The sequence below is a fragment of the Seriola dumerili genome, unplaced genomic scaffold (genome assembly GCF_002260705.1).
Source record: "Seriola dumerili isolate Sdu_G_001 unplaced genomic scaffold, Sdu_1.0 BDQW01000044.1, whole genome shotgun sequence".
Classification (NCBI taxonomy): domain Eukaryota; kingdom Metazoa; phylum Chordata; class Actinopteri; order Carangiformes; family Carangidae; genus Seriola; species Seriola dumerili.
Window position 1 is genome coordinate 7759153 of NW_019174299.1, and position 25758 is coordinate 7784910.

The 25758-nt window shown below is 40.1% G+C and overlaps 1 protein-coding gene across 1 annotated transcript; it reads right to left on the reverse strand.

Moving 5' to 3' along the window:
- Positions 1–23597: 23597 nt before the first annotated feature.
- On the reverse strand, positions 23598–25538 carry timm29 (translocase of inner mitochondrial membrane 29). Its single transcript, XM_022739593.1, has 2 exons — positions 25347–25538; positions 23598–24344 (listed from the first exon to the last, which is right to left on the reverse strand). Exons 1-2 carry the CDS (start codon positions 25450–25452, stop codon positions 23674–23676), a joined length of 777 nt encoding a protein of 258 aa, XP_022595314.1. The 5' UTR covers positions 25453–25538; the 3' UTR covers positions 23598–23673.
- Positions 25539–25758: the final 220 nt, after the last annotated feature.

Consider the following 25758-nt stretch of genomic DNA (forward strand, 5'->3'; position numbering starts at 1 on the left):
AACCTGTTTTAATTTAGTGATTCATGAATCTCTATTTACTTAACACTTGCAGTAAAACTAGGCTAAGTTTGATCAACCAGCTCCTGTTCATTGTATCTAACATAACAAGGAATACATAAAGCGAGATAAGATATGAGAATAACATTAACTAATGCTTTTCTTTGTATCAGCTGTTATCTTAATGATGATCACTGATTGGACCTAATGGTTCACACACATTTCAGTGTGTTAGTCAGTCACAGGCCAGAGCCAAGTAACTGAAAACTACTATCTTGTCCACTCTTGTGATTCAGGTTCATGGTGAAGGGCAGTTCTTCCTTTGTTGTTAAACACTGACTTCATATGAGGTGTGTAAGAAAGCACCTTGCTCAGTGACCTTGTTACAAAGCTTGAAGGCTATTCACACACACACACACACACACACACACCCACAGCTTGGAGTCATGCTGTCCTGTGTCATCCCAAATATCCATGTTCTCCTCCCCCTGTGTTCTGCCTCCTCCTCCACTGTCTCCTTGTATCAATTATTTTTTGTCAGCTTTTACCTTGTTTTCTCTCTCTCTCACTCTGCTTGCCTGTGTACTGGTCTGACTCACACTCACTTCTGTATTTTTTTTAATAGTAGCAACATTCTTTCTTTTTTACCCTCTTGAATTTTTGATTAGGTTAACCACCAAAAAGTTCCCTTACAGGTGCAGTGGTCGCGACGTACAGTGGCAAGAAAAAGTAAGTGAACCCTTTGGAATTACATTTATGTATAAAGTTGTCATAAATATGATTAGAAAGTAAAGTTATAGTTATCAACAAACACAATCTATTTTAACTAGTGTAGTGAACTGATGAGCTAACAAGCTTGTCCATATTGAACACACCATTCAAATATTGAGTGTAGGGGAGACTGGGAACAGTTGCAACACTTCTTGCATTTCTCTCAGTAACTCGGAGACTATTTGGACCAGACCAACCAAACATTAATATATTAAACCTACATGTGTCTATTAGTTATCCATACAGTTGACCCCAGCTCTGGGGACAGTTGCAACACAGATTAGGGACGGTTGCAATATATTAAAATACATTAAATTTCACTATTTAACTTTTGCTCTTTGTATCAGTAAGAATAATATTCTAAAAAATATGCCTTGTTTTACAATAATATTATAGCATTTATTCTTTTGTGTAATTAGTCTTCTGTGAATACCACGTGCCCAGCACCAAAACCACAGACCGCTCATTGAAGAAAAAAAAGTGACAAAACAAAACTCCACAACTGGGAGAAGGTTAAATTGTTTGGGAAGGACGCACAGCACCTCACATACCAGCACACCAACACTGCCATCATGGAGGAGAAAATGAATTCCCCAGTTTATCATGGTGTCAGGATGCTTACAGGATAATGTCAGGGTGTTTGTCCACCTGCTGAAGCTCAGTAGAAGTTGGTGATACCGCAGGACATTTATAACAGAATGGCTTCAAAGAAGGAAAATGGACCTTTTGGTTCGATCCTAGCCCAGACTGTAACGCTATAGAGATGCTGTGGAAGGATTTCAAAAGAGAGCCATTCACATCATCCTAACCCAGATCGCAAATTAAATCCAGCCCATACTTGGGCCACATGCTTGTTTTCCTCTGACCCACTATACACCCGGTTCCACGGGCCAAAACCGGCCCATATACAACATGATTTTAAGATGCTGCTTCCAACAGCTTGACCAATTCTGGCGCACACACAGAAAATCATCTGGCTGTCAGTCAGTATCAGAGGATAACAGCCAGACTCAGATAGGGACGTATATGTGCCAGACTCAGGCCGAGGATCCAGGCATATGTTGGGCCAGAAGTTTCATTTTGCTCACTAGGTAGAGTATGGCTCAGACCAGATCATGTTGTATGATGCAGAAAACGTACTTTTTCTTACCGCTGTAACACAAAGCACACAACAATTTCAGGATGTTGTTCCAAATTCTTTATTTGTCTCTTTGACAAGATATTCCATGTTGAAAAAAACACAAACAACCCATTAACTGGGCAGATGCAAACAGCCAATACGGATGATGAAGGCAAGACGCCAGGAAGCGTGGCCATGCACGGACACGGTTGTCATTCATCGACCGGCGAGTTGACAGCATCACCAACCCACCGACAGCGATGAATGTGAACCGGGAACCTGCACCGGTGGAGGACTGTGACGTGTGGATTTTCCCAGAGGAACCGTCGATAAGGAAGCAGCTCTTCCGATGTGTGAAACAGACGGTTAATGCAGACATCAAGCTCTTAATAAAACGTAGGAAGAGGCCAATGCATGTACTGTATGTGGTGTTGAACAGCCAAATCTGTTTCCATTTTACCTGCTTTGTCCTCCTTCTCTTACACTGGGGTTGCGCTAAGCAGAGATCACACACCAGCCAGCGTGGAGAGGAGGAATGATTACAGCAACCACAAACTGCTTTAATATATATTTTAATATGTATTATTTGAGACTTAAAAACAACCTAAGATCCTATGACCTTTAAGTCACATGATTTCAAGTGATATCAAAAACATCTCTGAAACATAACAATTAAATTATCTTGACAACAGTCTGAAAAATAGACATGAGCACCACAACAATATCATTTATTAGGTCAAGATAAACTTTTGAGATAATGACCTGAACCAATTATCACTAAACCACTGCCATATATACATTATACATTCACTGAGCACTTTATTAGGAACACCACACTGACATTGGGTACTTCCTCCCTTTGTTCTCAAACAGCCTCAGTTCTTCTTGTCATTGATTCCACCAGATGTCGAAACTTTCCTCTGAGACTCCGCTCCATGTTGACGTGACTGAATCACATCATTCATGCACATTCATGCTGCCAATATCCTGCTCTACCACATCCCAAAGGTGTTCTACTGGATTCACATTTGTAGACTTGGGGAGGTCACTGAAGGTCACTGAACTCAGTGTCATGTTGATGAAAACAGTTTGAGATGACTTTAGCTTTGAGACATGGAGCATTATACTGCTGGAAGTAGCCATTCGAAGATGGTGAACTGTGGTCTGACATGGTCAGCTACAATACTCAGATAGACTGTAGCATTCAGAACATGTTTGGTTGATACTAAGGGGCCCAAAGGGCACCATTACACCACCAGTAGCATCCTGGACTGCTCATGCACCTGCTGCCTCAGCAGACATTCAGAGTTATCAGAACCAGCCAGCTACGTTCTTACAGTTTCTGTTCTTGGTGACAGAAAGTGGAACCTGACTTGGTCTTCTGCTGTTGTAGTCCATCTACCTCAAGGTTGGACATGTTGGTCACTCTGATGCTTTTCTGCTCACTACAGTTGTGTCTGAATGGTTATCTGAGTGACCGTAGCCTTTCTGTCTGGATGGTTTTTGGTTTTGGCTCCATTCTGAGAGAAAACTCTAGAGACCGATGTGCATGAACATCCCAGGAGATCAGCAGTCAACAGAGATACTCAAACCAGCTGTCTGGCATGCTGACATGATTGGCTGGTTGGATAATTTCAGGAATAAACAGGTGCATAGCTGTTCCTAATAAAGTGCTTGGTGAGTGTATATAAATGAGTAAACGCACTGTAGCTAGCCTGCTATGATGACATAAAAACTCATAGAAAATGAACAGGAAAACCGTTGTAGACAACCTGGAAGGTCGGTATGTTGATGCAAAACTAACTGCACACTAACATTTTCCAGGTGGAGCTATAGAGCTGAAATTTTAGGTCAGCTTCTGTTCCACTAGTTTGAATTGGTCAGTGTAGTTTCTACATCTGCCTTCATTTACAAAAAAAGGACCATGATAATGCCATAAAAGCCTGGCAGGGTGTTTTGGTCACTACAATGATGGTACAATCGCACAGTAATATGGCATGCTACCATGGTACTGTACCATTGTGCCATTGTACAGCAATACCATAACATGTACCATAATAGTATAAAATACCATGTGCAAGCAAGTTAAACAAAGGAAAATTTGTTTTTTTTCTCTAACAAATTTATCAACAGAAGAAACCAGTCAATGTGTTAATGATTTATCCATTTCTTACACAGAAAACTCAGCACTTCAGATCTGATTTAGACTGCGACTGATGGGGTTTTCAGATGGGGTTCAGATTAAATTAATTTGAGCACAGAGCTACAGTGCCAGCCGATTCCAGCAACACAGATACAGTTTACACACAAGGACACACTTTGGCACATTTAGTTTATTCGTTACCTGCATAATTATCCAATAGCTCCACTAATGGAAAGGCACAGTTGTCAGTTGTTTTCTCCATAGCTGCCATTAATCTGTGAACAAAGAACACGCAGTGATTAATATTCATCAATTTAAAAAGGTGCTTAATGTTCTGTATATTAATCTACTGAAGTTACATGAGAATATGTATCTGACAATGTATTTTGGAATCAAAACATGTAAGAGCCATGATGCTGATGATGATATTACTGTGACATTATCATTATCACGTAGTTACACATGTAGTTCACTTACTGCAGGCCCACAACATAATAATGTTGTCAAGGTTTAGGGAAATAATTATTTCCTCACTTTCACTTTCTACCCAGTTACTCCACACCTCCACAGCTGGTTCATTTTTTTTCCTTTAATGACAATGTGCTGCATTACGAGCCATGTAGTGTAGCAGTTACCTAGCGTTATCCAAGGTTTTTAAGCTAACAATAAGCTAACACTTTAGCTGAACATTTGCTTTTAGCTAACTCTTTTTATTGAATATGGATATAGGTTAATAACTGATTGCATCAAGTGTCTGTATTTATTTATTATTTTGTATTACCAGAATATTGTTCTAAACCTTAATCCACCTACTGATGGTGGTTTGCAGGATCCACAGAAGTTGTATTTACATCGCATGTGTGACTTACACAGAGGTTGCTGATTGGTTGGCAGGAATTTTAATTATTAACAACAACCTCTGAGGCAGACTGAACTCTAATTTGAGGGACTATGGTTCACAAATAATGTAATTCAATCTCATTATGTGGATTGAAGCCAAATAACTTTAATGGCTGACTTCAGTTTTGATCACTGGATGAAGAAAATATCATCTGCAGATTATTTTATTGACGACCTGATCAATCATTTAATCTAGAAAATACAATATCTGAGAATACTGAAAAGCTTAATGTGGAACTAAGAAATTCTTTTTATTTATGAAAAATTACTTGATGATTAACTGGCTGAAAAACAATTTTAATAATACCACTGCGCCTGGATTTGATATACCCATACATTGATTCAAATCATTTCATTTTATAAAGTAGCCTATTATTCTGTATAGAAATGTATGGATATTGCTGGGGTACCAGATATCCATGCCATTTTAATTTCAGTTCCATGTATCACTGTAGCATGGCCATTGTTACATCAGTACCATGGATGGGTACTGGTGCATTATTTGTTCCATGACCAGTTCTATAGAATAATATTGTGATCACTTGAAAATCAGTTTGAACTTGAACATTTTCCAAAAGGAAAGTAACTGGAATTTTTACAGCAGACATTTTGATTTGTCATAGTAAGAAAAGCACAGGTGGAACTAATGACAAGGACAATGGCTCAGCTGCACGTTGACATGTAGTTGAGCCATGCAAATAGGCCATGCCTGAAACTGCTACACCTAAATGGAAAGCAGCCTTTGTTTATGTCGTCCTGTATAATATTTAAATGCTGCAGAGATGTGGAGGATCATGTGCAGTGTGCGGTACATGCATGTATGCTGCGTGTGTGTGCTTGTGTGTGTGTGCGTGCGTGTCTGCGTGCGTGCGTGCGCGTGTTTCAGGGTGATGTGTGTTCAAGCGTAAGGGTACACTCAACACTCGATGGTTTTACTGAGTCACAAACTCACCGACAGCGTTGAATGTTCCCCAAGACTTGAAAAACTCGGGCTGACAGCGAGCTAACAAACAGCCTGTCCTCCAGTGCTACAAGGAGTGGACAGCCATGACAGGACGGACCCGAGAGGACGCTAAACAAGAGGAGACAAGAGCACTGCAGGTGCACACACACACACACTTTAACCAGTGATGCAGTGGACAGCAAACCCTCTAGAACCAGTTTATGGAGTGGAGGTTGGTTATATTTATCTGACTGACAGTGTAATTATATGAGTACAGCATGAATATTGATGATCTTTGGTTGTTTGTTCTTATCACCCTGAAGGAGATGTTTTAGAAAATACATTGCAATTTTCAGTTTCAGTGACATTTGGAAACTGCTATGAATTATGTTGCTGTGGTTCTGAATTGAATTATTGTGGATGGAAGGTGATTTGTCGAATTTGCTCATATTTTTCTGTTTTTGCAAAAATTCTGGATGATTGGTTAAAAATTTGAAGCGCTCACAAATAATTCATAGAATAATTGGATTTCAGCGCATCTTCATAAATGCAAAATTTGCCTGAATTTATAAGCAATCCCTGTGATGCATTGTGAGTCTAGTCACTTGAGGTATCTGCAGGTTTCAGTTTAAATTCAATATCATTAAAGGGTGTTGATCAGAATTAAGATTTAAGACCATCTAAAAAACCCTAATAAAAAAACAAAGCTATCAAAACCAGACATTTTCGGACCACACACAATGCTATGAATGGACAGAATTAAGAAATCAGTTTTTCCTGCTCTAGATTAATGTCAGAGTGAGGGAGATCACTCCAATAAGAAGATTGAGGCTTTTCTCAGTGTGTGATTTTGAGTGAGATGGTGTCTGTTGATGGTGCAATGCAATGAAGGTCCACTTCCTTTTTACGTGTGTTGCTAGTCTCAAAAAAACAGCAGAGGAAATATGGGAATGCTTTAAAAACAAAAAAGGTAATTGAGTGCATCATTAAATTTTAAACAATAGAGTGCTGCAGGAATGAGTCCTACAATCTGGAAAATAGTTGCATTTTAGCATTTCTGGTCCCCTCATCCCAAAGTCAACCCATAGACTTTGGGATGAAGGAACCAGAACTGGGTTTTTGATTAGATGAATGAAATAAGGTCTGTGGTTTAACACAAGCTCAAGACATTTTCACGTGATGACGTTGAACATGAAAAGCGGTTTACTCTCCAGTCCACCTTTACAGCCTCGTTGTGTTTATACAGAGTGTCACTATCTGTGTAAGAGGAAAGGCTTTTGTAGAAGAGGTCAGAGCTGAATCAAACTACAAGGTGAAGATTAGTGGTGGTGACGCTGAAGTCATGTGACCGTAGTGTAGTTGGTTTATAGGCTAACATTAGCTTTTTATTTCTGCTGATTGAATTTAGGCTTCAAAACTAATAGATGTGGTGTTAAAGTGAAGATTATCCTGCTGAACAAATCATGTCAGTATCATAAATTTCTGTTTGTCACAGAGTTTATTTTCTGTAATAAGCCAAAAGACAATGGAAAAATCCAACTGACTTTTTGTGGAGGGAACCACGGTGATGATAACGTCCAGGTTGGCCAATAAAAATGCGTTTTTTAAATGAACAGAAAACTGGACTGAGTGACTTCATCGTAATGTTCTTAGTTAATAATATATCATTTCTGTGTTTTTATGAAACATGCCAATTTGAGTCTGTGAATAAAACAAAACGCGATTTTGTGTGCACACTCCTGCTAGAGTAGGATGAAAATAATTTCTTTACTTTGTTACCTGTGCTGCCTCTAAAACTACATTTTCTTTTTAGTGTTTTTAGGATTTAAAAAGGATCATTAAACTAAAACAAACCTGATATTTTCTTCAATACTTTGAGATATTGTCTTACCTGTGTATCCAACTTGTGTAAATAAGCCTGTATGAGTGTGTGTGGACATACAGTAAAGCCTAAACCCTGCTTTATGCTCATAGGGTAACTGCTGTCGGGCTGATTGTGTGATGATGGAGAAGGGGGGGGGGGGTTGGGGGGGGGGGTCTGGGCGAGAGGAGTGCTGATCGATTCCAGGCTTGGTATTTTCCAGACAGGCTGAATGGTAAAGGTCAAAGGTCAGCTGCTCTTGTTTCCTATGAAAGAGAGGCTGTGTGTCGGTGTTTGTGTGCATCTATATGTGTGTGTGTGTGTGTGTGTGTGTGTGTGTGTGTGTGTGTGTGTGTGTGTGTGTGTGTATGTGTGTGTGTGTGTTTGTGTGTGTGTGTGTGTGTTTTCATGCTCACGTGCAGAGTGGGGCTACGTGTTAAATCTGTGTTTTTGCAAAGCCACGCAAGTCAAATGATCCATCACCAGTGTGTGTGTTGAAACTTGTGCAACTGACTAAACTTGTACTTGAAGTTATTTACATGTGTGTTAGCTATTTTCTAACATTCAACGATTTGCAAATGCTAAACATTTTTATTTTATTATTTTTCAAGAGAAGTGTTTGAATTTGTAAGTTATTATTAAAAACAAAATGAAAATTAAATGAAAAATCATTATTACTCGTGATTTAATACCTCAGAGAAACAGAGCTCCTTGGTATTTTGCTTAGTTTTACTTCTCTTTTTTGTATTAGTAGAAGCTCCATATCCTGAGCTGTCCTCACCTCCAACACATCAGGTCTACTGCTGTTATTTAATATACTGAGCAGCATCTTCTCTTAGATTCATGGGAACATCAAAAGCTATTTAAACTTTGCTATAGGTGTAATAAAATTCCATGTATTTTTCAGCGAGGATCTGAACAGCAGAACATTTTGAAACCAAAACAACAGAGCAGGTGTGCAGGCAGGTGATTGGGTGTCTTGCTCAAGGGCACATGGGAAAAAGCTAAAAATAGTCCTGAGTGCTGCTGCCGGGATAATATGTGACACATTTGCCCTGCACTGCTGTGCATATGTGTGTGTGTGTGTGTGTGTGGGGGGTCTGTCTGTCTGTCTGTGTTCTGCTCCACCCAGACTGTGGCTGCTCATATCCCTACTGTTGCAGTGACACGGTGATGACAACACTCACGCAAGAGATGGAGCCTTTTACCTCCGTGGCTGTGCTTTAATTTATGGAGCATATACATCACACACAAGCCTGGACACACACACACACACACACAAATCCAGACAAGAAATAATGCCAATTGCAGTGACACAGACAGTGATGTCTTTACATTTGTGGTTCAGGTAACAGCAACCAAAATAAACATTTAACACCACTGACCTGCACACTGAGTTAGACATACCACACATGTATGCATAAATACACACACAGTCATACAGTGGCATGTTGAGTCACATCTATTGCGTGTGTGTGTGTGTGTGTGTGCGTGTGTGCGCGTGTGTGTGTGTGTGTGTGTGTGTGTGCGCGCGCGCGTGTGTGTGTGTGTGTGTGTGTGTGTGCGCGCGCGCGTGTGTGTGTGTGTGTGTGTGTGAGTGTGCATGCATGGTTGCGTGTGAATGCATGTGGTTGTGAATGGGAAGACAGATTGTGGCTGTGAGGTAAAGAAAAAGAGGGGGAGGGTAAAGGGAGACAGACATGCTGTGGGTGGGTGGCGGGGTGGGGAGTGAGTGAGTGAGTGAGTGAGTGAGAGTTGGTCCTCTTTCCCTCCCTCCTTTCCTTCCTCTCTCACTTCTCCCAATCGCTTACTTGCTCCCCCTCCCCCTCCTGGGACTTGAACCCGTGACCCCACGGTGAATGAGTTCATGGGAGGCACCACCATTATTGGGGAAACTGCTGGTCTGTGTGTGTGTGTGTGTGTGTGTGTGCGTATGTCTGAGTGCGTTTCGGAGTGACCTGAGTTGAGTTCACCGGTGTCTGTGTTTGTGTGAGTTCATACGATTTCTGCCGTTTCTTAAAAGTAGATTTTTACAATAGGACGTCTGAATGAGAGGCTTACATCGCTTAAGGCTAACATTACTGATGCGTACAGATGTTTGTGTGTGTGTACATGCATATTTTGGTGTGTGTGATGTCAGAGTGCTGTTACCTGAGCCATAGAAATGTCAGAGTGCTGTTACCTGAGCCACAGAAATGGTGACGGCCCTTCCCCCCCGCTTGCTGCTGGATGTGTGACCAAGTCTGCATCTCACTACCTGGTCCAGACAGACAGGATCAGTACTTTAATCTAATTGTCATTCACTTCAACTGGGACAGCCGACATACACAGACACACACACACACACACACACACACAACACACACAACATATGCAACATGCATTTTTATATGTGCACCCACGAGACCACACATATTCCTAAAAAAAAAAAAAAAAAAAAAAAGGAACACTTAAAAAAAAACATGCCCATCCTTCACACATACACACAGACACACATATACACACACAGGCAGTCACATGAGAAATCATGAATGAAGATGCACATTGTGTGAATACACTCACTTTTGTGTAAGCATGCCACCTTGCTGTTCTTCACTACATCCGTTTCCATGCTGAACTCTGCGCTCTTCCTCTGCCTCTTTGGGCGTTCCTCCTTGGCATTGCATCCTGCATGCACATCAGTGTCGGCAAACATCCACTGACACACTGTCACATCGCATTCATGTCTGCCGGCAAGCAGCCTCTCCCACAGTCAGGGCTGCTCTGGGATCAGAGCCCTGCCGCGTGCACAATAATCCATCTGGAAAAATGTAGGAAATGAAGGTGCAAACTGACTTACCCAACATCCTCTCCAGCAGTAGTGTCGCCGTCCCTCTTTCTCTGCATTCCTCCGTCTCTATATCTCCTTTTTTTTTTTTTTTTTTTACCCCTCCCATTGAAAAGCCAAGCCACCACTCTCTCTCTCTTTCTTTCATCCTCTGCTCTCATCTTTTACTCTTCTTCAAATCCCTACTTTTCATCACTTCCTCCCTTCTCCCTGTTTTGCTTCCTCCAGCTCCTTCTCCTTGTCATTTTTCACAATCTTCCTCTTTTCTTTCTTCCTCTCCAGTGGCTCTCCGGTGTCTCCTTTCTGCTGCTGTAAACTGCAGACTGTCTGGAGAGAGAGAAAGAGAGGGAGCGAGAGAGAGAGAGGAGAGCGAAAGAGAGAGAGAGAGAGAGAGAGAGAGAGCGAGGTCGAGAGAGACCGAAGAGCAATGGGAAGTGCAAACCAGGACACACACAGCCTCTGTCAGTTTGAATGAATATTGTGCACACTCGGCTTGTCTCTCCTCCCCCCTCTCTTTCTCTCTCCCTCCTTCCTTTTCTCTGTCTACCAGACACCCCTCCTCCACTCCTCTCTCACATGCCCTCCTTCGCTATCTCCTCCTCCCTCTCCCTCACTGCTGCCTTCAAACATGTTCACACTTCAAGACTGACATTATGGAGCTGCACTTACTGACACCCCTCCAACACACACACATGCACGCGCACACGGATCACACTTCTCACTCTCCTGGACCCAGACAGTTAACCCTTCTGATGCAGCTGCATGTCCTGCCTGTTTATATTATCATTTCCTTAATAGATGCTGTTTTACAGGCACTAGTCAGTGTATTTTTATGTAATGACTTTTTTTTTTATAGTGTTCTATTATATATCTTATTATCTTATCTCTCTTAATATCTTATTGTTATTATTATAAAGCATATTGTAAAGCATATGAGAATTTGTATTTTAACATGAAATTTCCAAAACCCGCATGATTTTAATGCATTTGAAATGTGTAGAAATATATGTGAAATATGAATATGAAATATAATAATGTGAAACTTTTGCAGTTTTGACATTCTCTGAAAATATCTGAAAACCTATGTATATGTGTATCATGTAAATTTGTGACATCTGAAATTTGTTTCATGTGTGAAACCCATGACATTACATCGTAATATGATAATAAACATGCAATCTGAAAATCACACGTGTCTGTATCATGTGAATTTAATGGTTTTTCACATTAGATAAGTCACATATGTCATTTAGTAAAACTACTATATGTGTTTTAGATACGTATATACATTTGAAATTTATATTTTCATATGATGTCGTACATTTCAGATTTGTACTATAAAAATCTGAAAAGTGAAAATGATATTTTTTGGCAATTTGCACAATTTTCATTTCACATGTGAAATATCTGAAAATCATGTGTCAGTATTGTGAAGTTACATAAAATGTGTTCTACATGATGATGTACATCTCACATGTCAAATATTTCAATATCAAGTGTACTTATATTACCTGAATTTATCATATTTTCAATATCTGAACATTTCAAGTATCATGTGTATGATATGTGAAATTCTGTTTCACATGGAAGTTGCACATTTCATAAATTGAATATTTGAAAATCACGTGCTTACATCATGTGAGTTTGTCCTATGAAATGCTGTTTCACATTATACTGTAATTTAAATTGTTTTCACATACATGCAATCTGAAAATCACGTCTGTATCATGTGAATTTAAGGCTTTTTCACATCTATTATATGTGAAATTGACATTTTCACATGATGTCAAACATTTCAGATTTTTAATATAAAAATCTTGTGTCCGAAAAGTGAAATTTATGTTTTTAGGTATTTTGCACAATCCAGATTTCACATGTGAAATATTTGAAAATATCCTATGAAATAATGCACCACGTCGTTTTAAAGTGAAATGTGTGTTACCTTTGCTAAGTTTACATTCATATATTTTTTATGAAGGTAATGTTCTGATAGACTGAAGGAAAGGACTCAACAATAGGAAAACCTGAAAAACAGCTCTCTTCTTTTTTTCTTATAACAAGTGTGTGTAAAGGTCATTTTACCGACATGTTCTAAAAATACACATAAACCCAGCTACACTCCTTAGAAACGGCCCCATTTTGCTTCCCATCCTGATATTTCTTTGGGCATTTATTAAAAATGCAACAGTTTCACTTGCTTTGTTTCATATAAGTCTCTTGTTTGAAGATTTTCTTTAATCCAGACACATGCTACTGTGACTGCACTCTGTGCACCGTCATCCTGGGTTGATCCAATTCATTAATTGTTATGAAAGCATTTCAAATCTTTCTCCGAGCATGTGTGTTTCTGTGGTTTGCATCCATCAGCACCTGCATCCGAACGCTGCCCTCTTTCCTTGTATTTTCACTGAACACCGTTCCTCTACCCTCCTCCATCTTCTGCAACTTATCCCCCACTCTCTCCATCATCCTCCCTCCTTCCTTAGTTACATATTGATTAGGTCGCTCAAAGTGTGTGTGTGTGTGTGTGTATGTCGTTGTGTGGATGTGCGTGGATGCGTATGAGCCTGGTCCTGCTGTGGTCAATGAGGTCAACATGGTGGCCAGACAGACATCCCCACCCCCTTTGTTTTTTCTGTTGCCTTTCCCCCCTGCCTCCTCCATCACCCCTGCTCTCCCTCCTTAGGGTTAGCGAGTGTAGTCGAAGTAAAGGAAGCAAGGAAAACAATAATGTCAGCATCTTTCAGTAGCTCACCTAACAGTTAGGTTGATAGCAGCTGACAGAAAATGAATGCACTGGCTTACGATGTAGAACACAGCATCACATTATGAGCTTAATGGGTTCATGTGGCAAGAGGAAGCAATTTTGTTGTAATGCCCAATTGAACTTTACAAATTTCAAACCTCACAGAATTTTACAAACCTCACAGAAAGTAAACACAGTAAAGAGCCGAGTTCCCAAACCATTTGGAGGAAAGAAACCGCAATACTAAGAAAGAAGAAGAATCAATACAACAATCAAAAACAGGCATTTATCATTTAGAAATGTGAAAATGTTCCATATTATTGTTTGAAGATGGTCAGTGATGTCCCCCACCTCACCGGGCTTGTCTTTGCATTTAAGGAGAGAAAAAAAAGGCATGTCTTTCAAACACCACTTGACAGTGACCGTCCTTGCTGACCCCTTTGGCCAACAGACTGTCTGTCTGTGTGGAGGAGGGGGCAGGATGGATAGGAGGGCAGGGGTCAATAAAGGCCATAAGGCAAAGACGGAGGGGAGATGCAGACAGAGGAAGCTTGGAAGGATGCACCACATGAGGGAGGCAGAAGTAAAGCAGCAACACCATATATTCTTTATGTACATTTCACTTAGTTGCACGTCAGACAAACTTAATGAGACAAACAGTCATTAAATAAACATATGAAATCCTCTGTTTACGTTTATATGTAAATAAGGTTGATATGTTTTACAGCAACAAATAGCCAAGGTCATAATTCATTTTAGCTATGCTAGCTGTGTGGCTTTAGGCAAGGTCAGATTATATGGAGTACCATCTCAATAGCAAATAAATACAGCTATGAAATAAATAAATCCTTAAATAAATAAATTAGGTAATATACGTAGAAATATATTAATAAATCTAAATCTAAATATATAAGTGAGCCAATAAATAAATAGCAATATAAATGCATAAATAAATAAATAACTTAATTGACTAAAAATGACATTTTTATTTATTTCAGGAGACTTTTATTTTGTAATTACACATTTATTTATTTCCAGAGACTTATTTCCAAATGCCACATTTATTTCACAGCTGTTATATGCAAATGAGGGGGCGTGGTTATTTCTCAGATTAAGACCAAAGCAACAGCACAAAAACAGCATTGAATATATTGAATTGTTTGTTTTATATCTATAGACGGTTGGATAGAAAAATGAAAAATAGAAGATTAGAAAAGTTTTTTCTGCTCATTTCTTGGGTTGCTTGAGAGGATGGGATGTAAACGTCCAACACAACTTGCATCTGATTGGTTAGTGGGGCAGCCATGCATTGAACTTCCCACATTTCATCTTTGGGCAAGACACTGAACCCCAAAAATTGCCCCTAATGCATCATCAGCGTGTGAGTGTGTTTGTATTGTAGAAGAGAAAAGCTAGAAAAGCACTAGATGTGTAGGAAAAAGCTGTGTGAATGAGTGTGTGAATGGGTGAATGTGCCTTCCATTGTAAAGCGCTTTGAGTGGTCGATGAGCCTAGACCAGTGTTATATAAGTGCAGTCCATTTACCATTTACACTGTTCACACTGCACTAAAGACCTGATACCGAGAGGAGACCACACGGACTGCAGAAGAACACTGTTGAGAGCCGACTCTCACAAAACCTGTCGTTTTTCCACTCACCCAATTCCACAGCCATTTGCTCACATCACTATGTAGGAATCACATGTGAGTAACCAGGTTAGTTATGTTCCATGCAAACATTATGATATTATCCACGCCAGGATAAATCGTAATCAGGACGCAGATAATACTGTATGTGTGCAGGTGTTGGGTACTTAAGGTTCGACTGGAGCCATAAAAACCACCAGGAAACAAGGGTTGCAATTGGATTGATTCACAGGGATGATGATTTCCAGTGCTTGCCATGGTTGTAAGTAACAAAGGAGAAGAACATCACAAGATCTGCCCAACAAATCCAAAATCTGCACCTTTAAATCATATATGTTTCAAATAATATTTAGCCTTATTTCATTAATTAATACACCATAATCCCAACGAAGGAAGATAAAGAAACTACTACTTACACTAAATATAAAGCAAAAGACACGTGGCAAACACACGCCAAACTCAAAAGGTGAAGAGGGTTTGGAGACAAAAGGAGGAAGTTCTCATCCTGGCCTCTATTTATAAGGTGGGAGGAGGTGCTTTCACAGGTGTGTGCCTCCTTGTGGATAGGAGGGACTATGACTCTGCAGTTTCTGACAGCAGGTGTGTCCTCAACTCGAGTCATGTTGTCAGTGAGTCAGTGGGAAATGGGGGCATACACATTCAGGCATTTCGGCATAGGCAGCCTATCAGCTATAAATCCAGATGTTTGCTGCTGGAATGACAGCTGTCGCAATCACCTCATTGTTGTTGCCTTAAAACACCAAAGGCTCTGAGAGTGAGTGACCTGCTGAGCCGTAGAAAATATAAAAATAGTGGTTAGCTGCAGTTTCAGTTAGATAACAGAGAGAGCAGGCGGCACATTTGCATCTGTTTCAGTGATATTTAGCAGGTGAACACCTCTGCAGTGCTGCAGTTATACTCTGGCATTTTGTTAATGCAGAGGTTAATGTGTGTCTGTTCAGATATTTCTGCTCTCTGCTCTGCAGGCTAAAGTGTGCATGATAATTAAGGAGAAAATTATAAAACATGGTCAGGACAGGCATAAGTGAAAGTCTCATATATATATTACTTATATTATTACAACAAGACTAGGTCAAAACCTAGTGTATGGCTGACCATGTGGTCACTGTGTGAAATTGAGGACATAGTTGGAAATTGTTGCAGAACCACTATAAAGAAATATTTTCAATGGAAGGTAGATAAAGCTGCTGGAAAAGTCACTAAATGTTGCTAGATGATATAATACGCTAATTAGCATTTTCATGACATCATCATATTTGCATTCTGGCCAGAATCAGCTGGTTTCAGGTTTTTATCTGTCCTCTTCTCTCCTCCTCTCTGTGCTCACATATACAGCATTTTGATACAGCTGACTTCACAATAAAGCTGTTCTTATTGACATGTTTTCCTGTTTCTGTAGTCAGACAACAGAATAAGTATGAAATAGAGACTGAAACGTGGCTCATTCAGACTACATGTTAACCAGCCATCATTTCCAAGCTCCTGCTGAAATCCTGATTTTATAACCTCAGCATGGTCTGACGAAATCATCAAACACATAATTTAAAGAGAAGAGCTGTGCTATGGTTACGGCCATATTTACTTGTAAAATGTTCACTCCGAGAGAAAGTTAGATTCATTCATTCATCATTCATGTCTATGTCAGCTGGCTGCCGTCAATGTGAGAAGTGGTCCCGGTATGGAACCCTGTGGCAAGCCATTTTTTTTCAACAATATGTTTCACAAGGAACAACTTCTCAGACAAAACAAAACAAATCTCAGACACAAATTAAAATAAAATTAAAGATACTTCATCTTCACCAAGTTGAGCTCAGCATAACCATTTTGCCACAATGTTTCCATCAAGGAGTTCTCGCTCCTCTTCCTCTATTTTATCCATGCATTTCACAAGAGCAATAAATGGTCCCCAAACCTTTTCAAACATATCCTGTTTCCTTTTCCGTATATAAGTCACTGTTGCTAAGGGGAAAGTGTTTAACATTTGCCTGACCCAGTATGCAACACTTTGTCCGTTAGTCATTTTCCAAAACATTGCAATTTCGGGTACAGCCATAAAATAAAAAACCCAGGATCCATTGGAATGTCTTTTGAGATAATCATTTCAATTACCTTTTTGACCTCCCCCCCAAAAAAAATTTTATTCTGCTGCATTGCCAAACATAATGAAAGTGCATTTTGTACACAAATTGGGAATATTGCTATTATATTTATTTATTTTTTTTTTTTTTTATTTCGGCTTGTTGTAATAAAACTTCTGAGTTGAAGGTATTTGAAAAAAAAATTCTATTTATGTCATATTTGCACCTAACCTCTTCAAATGACATCACGTTGTCTGTGTTGGGTAAATACAAATCCTTATTTTTTTTTTCTAACCCTTTAAAAACTGCATCTGCTCTTCCTGGTGTGAAACGCTGTTCCCCATATGGGACTGTACTGTCATAATAAGCCAGATTCCTTCGTAAAGCTATTTACTTCAAACCATACCTTGATCATATTTTTAACAATTGGATTAGCAGTTTGTTTCATCAAATTCGGCAATGTATCTGGGCAGACGTAAGAAGGCTGATTCCATTTCTTTCCACTGTGGAACATCCCTTGTTGCAAAATGAAACCTGATAGACCGAAGCCGGACAGCCCAGTAGTACCAAATTATATTAGGACATTTTGAACCACCTTTCCTATATTCAGTTGATCATTTCACTGCCAAAGTGAGATGGGCAACTGTATCAAAAGCCTTGAACAAATCAATAAAAAGGGCTGCACCGTATTTTTTGCAGTCTGGTGCCTCAGTAATGACCACTTTAATAGCATTGATTATTGCTTCCTAAGCCTGACGCAAGTTTTGATAAAGTATTTTTTAAAGTATGTTTTTTTATAAAGCTTAAGTTGTTCACTAAAAGCTTTTTCAAGGACTTTAGCTAAAACACATCCAGGACACCCTCCTGTCTGCAAAGGGAGAACATAGGCAGATTTTGATATTTTAGGAATCTCATTGTTGGAAAGTTGGTCAGAGGTTGTGTTATAAAGTCTACCGCTAACTGGAGAAAGAAGGATGAAGCTTGTCAGGTTGGTCCAGTTGTTTTAGGGCTCTATCAATCTCTAGCACATCGAAAAGTTTAATATTGAATGGTTGAACCATAGAATAAGTTGGGGGTGGTGAAGAGTGAGCCCTGTGCTCATTAGGCTGTTTGAATCTGGATGTAAAGGCTCAAAAACAGAGAACATGAGTCTTCTCCAATGCACATCGGCAACTCATTCGAGCTTACACTTCCAAATAAAGATTTCATTACTTTACAAAATTTCTAAGGATTATTTAAGTTACTAGTAGTTTAAAAATGTGCAGCTTGGATTTAATCTTTTTGATTAAAGAGGTACAACAATTTCAGAACCATCTAAAAATCAACCCGTGAGCCTGAGATTTGGATTTTCTGGCTTTAGCCCAGGCGACATCTGTTTCTTTTAGTGGAGTGGACAGCTGAGGGGAAAACCCTGGATTGTTTTGGACTTTCCCTCTAAATTTGCTCTAATTTTAGTAAAAGCACTTCCAAGCCAGTTCTACATTATTAATCAGAGAAATCTTGTTCCACTTAAAGTTCCACAAATCATGAAGAAAAGCTTGCTCACAGAAATGCTTAACCCTCGTTTTAGAATTTGACATTTTAAAAATTTGTGGTTTTGTTTTGGGAGTTTAGCTTGTCTGATCGTACCTATAACACAATGGTCACTAAAACCATTTGCAAATACAGCAGTATTCGAATGTCTCTGAGGAGCATTTGTTAGAAATAAATCGAGAAGAGAGGATTTCTCTGGGCATTTAAGAGTCGGACGAGCTGAGCTGTTGATTAAGATTAAATGAGTCATGGGTAGATTTATTTAATAATCTAATCTGTATCATTTTTGGCAGCAGCATAACAAAATGTGAAAGAAGTGAAAGAGTCTGAACACTTTCTGAATGCACTGGTATCTTTGGTAATAAATGCTTATAATATTAAACATTCACGATCAGACATCAGACACTCACTCCCCAGCAGTACGTTGAATTCCTCTTTGTTTTACTCTTGACACTTAAACTCAAGTCAGTGTGTTGATGTCCAGAACATTGTGTTAGTTCAATTTCCACATAGCTGTTGCTATTTCAGAGGCGATATTTTGTTATTTCAAAGAACATGTTTACATTTTTGTCTGCACATTAATAAATAAGCTCCAATAAAGCAGTGGACTGATACGCACTACTGAAGAGAAGTGGTATTAATGAAAGCCTAACAATACTCATATGGCGCACAGCGCTCAAGTGTCAAGACAAGCAGAATGGCGCCGGGCTTTTCTCAGGGTGGTTTGTGAAAATGATGGTCAGTCAGAATGAAACTGATAAATGTCAGTGCAGCATTCACTGTTGTTTTAGCCTCAGGTGGTCGAGGAACTGAGGGAATATATATTTGGCTATTTTTCTCTCTTTTCTTCTACCATCTTGTTTTACTAACTGTTGAAGTAAAACATAATTTAGCACACAACAGTCCAGATTATCACAAGTTACAAACTAACAAACAACATAAACAAATAAAAGATCGTTCTGATCCGTCTGCTAGTCTCTGGTTCTGGTCTCAACAGACTCCTCATCTGAGTCTGGGTCTGACTGAGGCTCAAACATGTTTCCTCCTCCGATCATCTTGATGCTCTCTGCTCCTTCACCTGTACACCTGGAGCCAGCAGGTGGTGGGCGGGGCTCAAGGCCTGATCTGGATCTCTCAATGAGGAAGTAAAAGCAGGTGAGATTAAGACACAGTTTTCCTTTTTTTCACTTTTTATGTGGGAAAACGATGTTAAACAAAATATGAATCATGCATACATACGTTACATAGTTTAAAACATGTAGGAGAAGAGCTCCTTGCTACACACCACAGAAGAACATTAGATTTCAACACCAACGTCGTTTTGAACGACCTGTAGCACCTGACAGATCAAACAGGGTGTGAACAGTCCTTTCTAGCAAAAGTATAAAATCTTGTTTATTTTCCTTTCATAGAACAGTTAGCAGCTTTAATACGTGGATCAGATTGTTCAGGAGAGTCCTTAAATCCATCAAGCGAAGAGTTACCTGAGTTTACACAGATGGATAATATGACAAAGACAACTCACTCCTTCACCCTTTCACACCAAAGTTACTGCGTATAAGCAGAGTTGTGTCGCAGCTCCGTGTGAGAAGCTTCGGTCTGGTGTGTTTTTAGTGTCAGTGGAAGGTGTAGCCGCTGTGTTTCTGGTTTAACAGCTGAGCAGGTCTGCTGACCATGTTTGTGTGTCCAGACAGACGCAACAGCACGGGAAAGGTTAACATTAGATACTTACTGTATGTCATTGCTCAAACATTATGTAAATGACTTTTCTGGCGTGAAAGTGACATGTTTTACGAAGGAGGGGGGCAATAGGCCTTCATTCTTCTCCTTCTTCGAATGCATTTCCAGCGGGCTGTACGCCACGAAGCCTAATGCTGCTCTCCACCGTTATTAAACAAAAGGAGTCATTACAGATCATGTTCTAGATTATAGTCCAGTATAACGCAGGAAATTCAAAACAGCTTTCTCAACTAGCTGATAGTTATTTCCATAAGAAAACAACAGCAAATCAGGCGGCTCTTTAAACAGTTGTTGCCGTTGACCTCAGTAATGTCTACAGGCCAGAAGAACATGGTGCACATGATGCCATCTGCATGCTTGCCTATCATTCTTAAACAGCCTTGCTAGGACACAGTGACCTGATCGTAACCTGGTCATGATGACTTCATCTCTTCTTTTAGAGCTGTGACCTTTCCCTTTTCACCTTGAGTTGCAAAGAAAAAATAAAGTCTCTCCCTTCCACTCCTTTTTCCTCCCGCCGCTCACAGGGGCAGCTATAGGTCTTCAGTAAGTCCATGAAATAAAACAACAAAGCAGGGACAGGCAGAAATAACATCTATGTGAATGCAATTGAAAGCTCCGGAGCAGCTACTGAATGGATTTTGAGGCCACATAGTTCTGTTAAATGCCCCGTTATGTTTTGGAAAAGTTTTATTTTCAGCTGCTTCAAGTTTTATTTTATTTGATTTTTTTTAGGAATGTATCAAACTTTCTCTTTAAATGATAATTCATCTAAAGCATCAACGGAAACTCAATATATAAATGTTGTTAAAATGCTCATACAGTGACTTGCTGCTGTTTAATAACTGATCTACTCACTGCTCCATATTGTTATGGAATGTGAAATTGCAGTTATCGAGTGACATCCAGCACAATGAACTGGCTGGCACTGGGCTCATAATTATTTGGCACTAGAACGCCCTCTGCTGATAAAGTCAAAAAACACCAGCTGATCAGAGATCCAGAAGCAGTGGGGTCAGCTCACTTTGAAAACCACAGGCTTGTGTCTGACCTTTGACTTCCTCCAGGTGACATCCGATAGCCTCCGACAGTGAGTCATAGTGTGACATCATGGGCCACCTTTGACCCCCTTATGGATCAATCTCCCTATAGGTGGGTTATAAGTGGGTTATCAGGACAAGGGGTACAGATACTCTACTACTTTCTACTGCACTGCATGTATTTATCAACTTAAATTCAAATTTACACACAATCTTATTAAATAATCTCAATGAGCACTTTATTAGGAACACCATACTAACACTGGGTACTTCCTCCCTTTGCTCAGCAGCCTCAGTTCTTCATGTCATTGATTCCACCAGATGTTGAAACTTTCCTCAGAGCCTCTGCTCCATGTTGACATGATGCATCACAACATTCCTGCACATTCAACAGCTGCACATTCAAGCTGCCAATCTCCTGTTCTACCACATCCCAAAGGTGTTCTACTGGATTCAGGTCTGGAGACTGGAGAGAGAGGGGGGGGGGGGTTACTGAAGTTCACTGAACTCACTGTCATGTTCATGAAACCACTTTGTGACATGGAGCATTATCCTGCTGGAAGGAGCTGTTGTTAGAAGATGGTGAACTGTGGCAATGAAGGGATGAACGTCTGATGGTATCCCTTAATAAATGGTGCAGGATTCTAGCAGAGGGACTCACCAAGTTTTTATATCTTATTATGCAATGTTCTGCTGTTTTTATCCCTAATGGCCTCATTGGACAAAGTTAAAGTAAATGAATTAAACTTATTTGGTATACATATTTGTGTGTAGCTCCAAGGGGGGGTTGATTTCTCATCAGAGTGAGTTGCCGGAGCAGTCCAGTTCATTTACCACTCTGTTTGATTTCACTTCAACATCTGATCAGCAGTAACCGAAGACAAGAGTGACAAAATCCATCATCTACAACAGAGGTTTTCAAAGTGGGAGGCGGGCCTCACCAGGGGGGCTCCAAACAGTTTCAGTGGAGGCTCGGTGAATGGAAGGGGGAAAAAAATATTACAAGTTATTACATTATCAAAATGAGATCACGTAAATTAGCCTGAATGCGTGTGATTTGGTTAAAGAGATACTTCAGAGATACAGTCATTTTGGGGAATTTTACTGTTTTTCCCACAGTCAGAAACTAATAATGGCCTCAGGACACACCTTTTTTATGTATTTAGTCTCAAGTCAAGTCAAACTGCAGTATTGGATTATCTCAGCTCAGAGTGTCTGTGGGATCAAATAACAATCATGACCCCGTAGGCATCCAGGAAACAAAGCAAATAAACTAAGATGGGGGAGTCTCAGACTTTGAAAACCCTGATCTGCAACACTACACAGGTTCACTTCATCATCACATTGTTTATGGTCATATCTTTAGTTTATTCTCGAAGTCGAGCTGAGGAAGAACCTCCAAACATGACAGTTGGATGAGATGTTTAAATGCCAGTTTGCATATTTGAGTGTCTCAAAACCAGTTCAAGGGTTTATCAGGTTTCTGAAACCAGGATATAACCTTTACAGTTCTTTCTCAACACTTAACTGGGATATTCCAAAAAAAAATGATCATAACCAGAATACTTTCCATGTTAACACACTCAATGTGACATATTGATATTACTGTTACTGCATCTATAAATCAATTCGCTGTAAAAGCATAAAACAACTCAGGAGACGTAAAAAAACATCAGTCAAATGTCATATTTTGACAACTGCTCAGAATTATGTAGAGAGAGCTCTTCCTGGAGCCATCACTTTGCAGACGTTCAACAATGATACAAATAGAAATCCGTCACTGAAGTGACACATTTTTACATCCAGAAACTAAAGCAAAATGTAGTAACGAGAATGTGAGAAAATGCTAATTAATTAGAAGACAACGAGGCAGTTTGAAGGAGAGTGGGTACAGTAAACAGTGGCAAAAATAGGAATCACTTATTCATATCCAGCATTTGTTTGCGTTTTAGTAAAAGGATGAAGGTCTTTATAAATATGTTGGGGTTGTGACATAAAACAGCTGTAAGACGCCTGGAGATAACTGACAGATTTATTGACACGTGGTCCAAAAAAAAAAAAAACAACATGCAGGAATAAATAAAATACAACTGAGGATTCTGAAGGGCTTTTACTTTGATGAGACAAAGGTGTGAGCATGACATGATGAATGAGAATAAGTGGTTCAGTCTTTTATGCAGTGTGTGTGTGTGTGTGTGTGTGTGTGTGTGTGTGTGTGTGTGTGTGTGTGTGTGTGTGTGTGTGTGTGTGTGTGTGTTCCTGCCTGCCTGCCTGCCTGCTCCACACAGCGCTTCAGCTTGAGTCCGTTAATCTTTCAGTGGTTTCATTTGGCTCTCTTCACTGATCCTCTCCTCCATTCTGTCCACTACTTTCGTTTCCTTCTCCTCCTCCTCCTCCTCCTCCACCATTAGTGGTAACCAGGACTCTTTGTGCAGCCTCTCATTCCTTTCCACCTCCTGAATGGTGGGTGGCGACGTCACCTGCATGTGAGCCGGCAAGTGCTTGAACTCGTCCGCGTTCACGTCATAGTCCTGCATCTTTGAGTCCAGGATCCACCAGCGGCCAACGAAGCCCACATCCAGCACCCGCCGGGGGAACTCCCACCAGGGCTCTGACAGATTGGAGCACTGGGCTTCGTACAGTGTGGCGTCAGGATCGTAGCTGGAGTGGTAAACCAGAGAGAGAAGACCCAGGCTGGCGTGGCGGAGTCGGCCCTCGTTACGAAGCTTCACCAGACTCTGCACGTGCCCGTCAGAGTTCGCACTGCGGATCCACGGTGACAGCAGGGCCAGCTGGTTGGAGCGCTCCAGCAGGGCTCCCTCAAAGGACGATCGGTCTGGTTTAGTGTAGAAACAGGCCCAGGCCCCGCCCAGCAAGGTCATGTATACTGAGGCTTTGACCGGCCGCTCCCAGGCACCAACCACCATCTCCCTACATGCCTCTTTATAATCAGAGACCAGGCTGCGGCACCACACACCTACAGACAGCAGAGGAGAAGACACTTCATTACACCTGGTGTCCTAAACACACACACCTCACTGAGCAGCCTTCATCTCAGCCAGACACTGCAGCTGTCAGTTAGTGCATCTGAAGTACACATTTATCAAACTCGCACAATTCATACTTCTTTAGAGCTGCAACAATAAAACAATACAGCTGTGTTGTATATGGAGGGAAGACAAGGGCCATTCTATTTCTATTTAATGCTCTCTATGTTTTTTCCCCATTACAGTCTCAATTCACGGATTCCTTTCTCATCTCTAATGAAGATGAACAAACAGAAGCTAGGGCTGGGATTAATAATGGGAGATTAATAATGGGAGAACTATGGCTGAACGATATGCAAAGAGAAAAAAAGAAGAAAAAAATCATATTGCATATGAGTCATGATTTCAGTAGGAATTAGTAGTAATTTTTTCATTTCATTTGTTGGTGCTTACCTTTATCAAAAAAACAACTGCAGCTCCTACAATTAGGATATTGCACTTAGCCACATTATGATTTAGATAATATTTCATTAATTGTTCTGTTCGAGGGTGAACGAATAATGAAATGGATCACACACACTTACTCAAGATTTTATAACATTTATACACAACCTTGAACAAGATGAGGCATGATTAAGTGTAAGTATAAAACAGATCCTGCTGACTGAATCTATGACAGTCAGACTACTGACAGACAGCTACTGTGGTTATTGCCATGCTGGATAACAGCTACATTAAAGTTATTGTCATGCCACCAATATACAGTAAGGCTATAGCAACATTATGCAGGGAACACATCTGTTGGGCAGCATGGGAAGTCACCATGTACACCTCCTGATGGTGTCTTAAATTTAGCATAGTGCAATGTTAGTGTAAAGCTATCAAGTGAATTGAGCAGTAGGTTAAACCAACGGTTACCTTAACTTTAACTAGTGGTGTCCCTGTAACCTTACACTAATTAGCTGATGTCTCTCGTGAGCTCAGTATCTCACCTGCTTTGCTGTTTTTCAGTCTTTCCCAGCGGGTTTTTGAGACCGGAGCTGCTGCTGCTTCGGCCGTAGCACAGAACATCCTCGTTGCGACACGCAACGAAGCCATTTCGACTGATTTTTAATGACTAGAACGGTCACCTTCATGCAGAAGAATCATTCTGATGGTCAAAAAGACAGCTCACATGGAGCCAAAATGGCGCCTAGTGGTGTATCTGTTTTAGCCTTCCGACAGAAAGTGCTAACTCGCAAACGGTCCGCTTGTTAACAGTTGAACACCTCCTACTTCTTCTTCTATAATTTTAATGGTGTACTACAAACTAACGTTGACCCAAAATATTTCAGAAAAGAAATCGTAATTGAATAAATATTTGCCTAAAACGTAATCTTAATAAGCATTGACAAACACATTATT

Bases quoted from the DNA above. Each gene is read 5' to 3' on its own strand.
- timm29 (XM_022739593.1), bottom strand. From the start codon at position 25,452: ATGGCTTCGTTGCGTGTCGCAACGAGGATGTTCTGTGCTACGGCCGAA. The intron at 24,345-25,346 runs GTGAGATACTGA...TGCTGTCTGTAG, and splicing joins ACTGAAAAACAGCAAAGCAG to GTGTGTGGTGCCGCAGCCTG.